Source organism: Micropterus dolomieu, linkage group LG13 (assembly GCF_021292245.1).
Source record: "Micropterus dolomieu isolate WLL.071019.BEF.003 ecotype Adirondacks linkage group LG13, ASM2129224v1, whole genome shotgun sequence".
NCBI classification, from domain to species: domain Eukaryota; kingdom Metazoa; phylum Chordata; class Actinopteri; order Centrarchiformes; family Centrarchidae; genus Micropterus; species Micropterus dolomieu.
In genome coordinates this window covers 15,516,664-15,519,511 of record NC_060162.1, presented here as the reverse complement: position 1 = coordinate 15,519,511, position 2,848 = coordinate 15,516,664, and the positions used below count along the sequence as shown (strand labels likewise).

Sequence of the window (2,848 nt, the reverse complement as noted above, 5' to 3'; positions counted from 1 at the left end):
CCCCCCCCCATGTGCTCTTCTTGTCCAGGATAATTAACATCTCACTTAATCTAATCTCACCTGATGTTTTAAGTACTGTTGGATAAAAACAAGTACTCATTTTTCACACATGCTCAACTTACCCCTTTTTTATTCCTGGAGTAGAGGTTTTAAAGCTGTAACTCGCATGTTTTTGTGCTGGTTTATTGGGGGCTCACTCTGGCATGAAAATGACTCCTTAAAAAGCACACACATTTTAAGTTTTATCTTTTTTCCATTTTACCTCTGCATTTTGTTTTAATCTACATGAATAAAAATGAAGAGAAACTCTGTAAATATTTCCTGGAAAGACAATACCTTTGGCCTCCCTGACACAAATCGCAATAGGACCAACAATCTAATGATACAGAGGAATAGGGACTCATCATCCTCGTAAAGTAAACCTCAGCAAGTCTACTATTACAACAGAGACATGACAACACTGCAGCCTCTTCAAGACCCTGCTATGCTGCAAATGTTGTCTTCTGTAAGTAATTAAGATCAGCCGGGGACAGAACACCTTCATATTGTAGTGTTAATAGTGTACCACCTAATCACCTTTATGAGACAGAGAAAAAAAATTTAAAGTTCCTGGACCACAATCAAACATTATATTTACAAGTTGTGTGCATCAGAAGAGTGAATAACTAGGATGCCATTATGTTTACAAACCTTTAATAAAATACAGTTGAAAGTAACATTTTCACTCACAACCTTTCCTAATGGCCAGTGTTAATAGCCAGATAATATAGACATATACAAATACTGTTTTAAAAGGCAACACAGGTTACAAAAAGTCCTTATCTGTGCCAAAGTATGAAGCAAAATTTGAAGAATTATTTGAAATGTCATCACTTTAAGAGAAACTTGGGCGAGGGGGAGATGATGTTGGTTTTCTGTCTTTAATTCCTCTTGAGAATGCATTCTGTCTATGCTGTAAGACATAAGTGAATCTGAACCACAGACATGATATGTTTCATTTTAAATACCAAGACCAAAGACAAACAACATTTGAAGTAAAAAAAGATAATTAAAAAAGGTCCCTTAACACTGGTGCAGGTAAATTCAGCTTGAAATCATTGAAGTCCTTCTAAATCTTATTATACTGGTTCCAGTTAGTGCTTTGAACAGTAACAACAAACACAAACTGTAAAGTAATGCGCATGTGCATTACTCTGGCCCAAACTTACCTTCCGGCTGACTTTCGGAAACAATAACAAGTAAATTATGTTAGCTAGTGACTGTAGTTAAAGCTATGTCTAGCCAGTAGTGTTTGGAGTTGCCTGTCGAACAAAAGAACCACTACTTGGCTCTCTAGTGACCAGCCATTTGGGATATTGCCTGTCTTTTGTGAATATAATATTTTATATATATATACACACACACACACACACACACACACACACACACACTCTCTCACTCTGTTAAGCGCCAACTGCATAAATACCACAAATGTTTCACAACATTACACTCAATTTCCAATCACTTCTTTGGTTTACAGCAAAATGCTAAATATCGCCCAGAGGCCTGCAACCATTCTGGAAAAATTATACCACCGATATTAAAGGCACAATCCATTACATAAATTTAAAGGAAAGGGTAAACAACTAGAAAGATTTAAAACCGAAATAGAACCTGCAATTACTGCCAAAAGTGTTTCAGAGACTAAAACTGAAAACAGCTACTTTATTTCTAAGCTATTAATGTTTTTGATGCTGTTAAATATTTGTCTACAACAGTAATGTTTCTAAAGATCCGATGTAAAACAGGCCCATACTTTCAGTCGTGATCACCGAGAAACACACCAAATGCTATAATAATTCATTATCTGAATAAAATTGGTATTTAAAGGGCCAAATACTTACAGACTTTAACAAAACCCTTTTTGACATCCTAAATTGAGTTTTAAATTGAGTCCAAGACCAATCCTTCGAGTTCATCTTAAGAACTTCTTGACTGAGGTAGAACTTTAAATTTAAACAATTGGTAAAAGGATGATTTACTCATTTTAATACTGTGGTAATGATGACAAGAGTAAAACTACATTGAAAATGTGGGTAATACTGCAACTGAACTGTACTTTGGCTCCTTCGTAAGTTATGGAAAAAGCTCTAACTTGGCATATTTTAAGAGAGGATTATATAATCAAGGTTTCCCCTGAGAGCATCTTGGCTGAAAAGGTGCAGCAGTAAACGGGTCATCCAGAGCTCTTCCCCCTATGGTCCAGGCATGCAGGGGCCCCACAGCTACAGAACCTACGGCGGCCTGCTGCCCGATCCTGGAGACGACTCGGTGCACCGCCACAGGCTGCTGGAGCAGAGGCGCCTCCATGTGCAGGGGAGGGGCCCGAACACCAAGAGAATGAGGAGCAGGAGGAGATGATACTGGGACCAGGTGACACCGTTTGATTGGTTGGATCTGCTTTGCGCAAGACTTAAACATGTGCGTGTTACTAGGACCAGCTTTGGTGGTTTCCTGCCTCTTTCCAAACGGTGCCTGGAGGAAAACATCAGACGTCTCAGCAGGTTTATGAGATGCAGAAAAGGAGTAGCCGCTGCATGCCATCTTGCTTTCTTTTGCTGGCGTTTTAAAAGGTGCCAGCTGGAAGACATCAGAGGAGACTGGGTTGTTTTGAGGCTGGAACTGGGACACTCGGTTGACAAAAAGCAGGCTGGTGGAAGAAGCTGGAAGTGTATGCTGTTGTAAGCTCCTCTCATCTGATGGCAACATGTGTTTATCATAGACGCATGCAGCAGTCTTCTGCTGGATGCTCAGCCTTTGATTCTCCTCAGTAAACTGCAGAGAGGCCACAGTCTCAGCAGCTCGCAGT

At 39.6% G+C, this 2,848-nt stretch overlaps 1 protein-coding gene across 1 annotated transcript in view; it reads right to left on the bottom strand.

Moving 5' to 3' along the window:
* Positions 1-676: 676 nt before the first annotated feature.
* The window catches only part of aak1b (AP2 associated kinase 1b), a 24,285-nt gene continuing 22,113 nt past the window's right edge, over positions 677-2,848 (bottom strand). Inside the window, exon 21 of the mRNA XM_046066089.1 lies at positions 677-2,735. Coding sequence (XP_045922045.1) covers positions 2,164-2,735 — 572 coding nt within the window. The 3' untranslated portion in view covers positions 677-2,163. The remainder of the gene's footprint in view (positions 2,736-2,848) is intronic.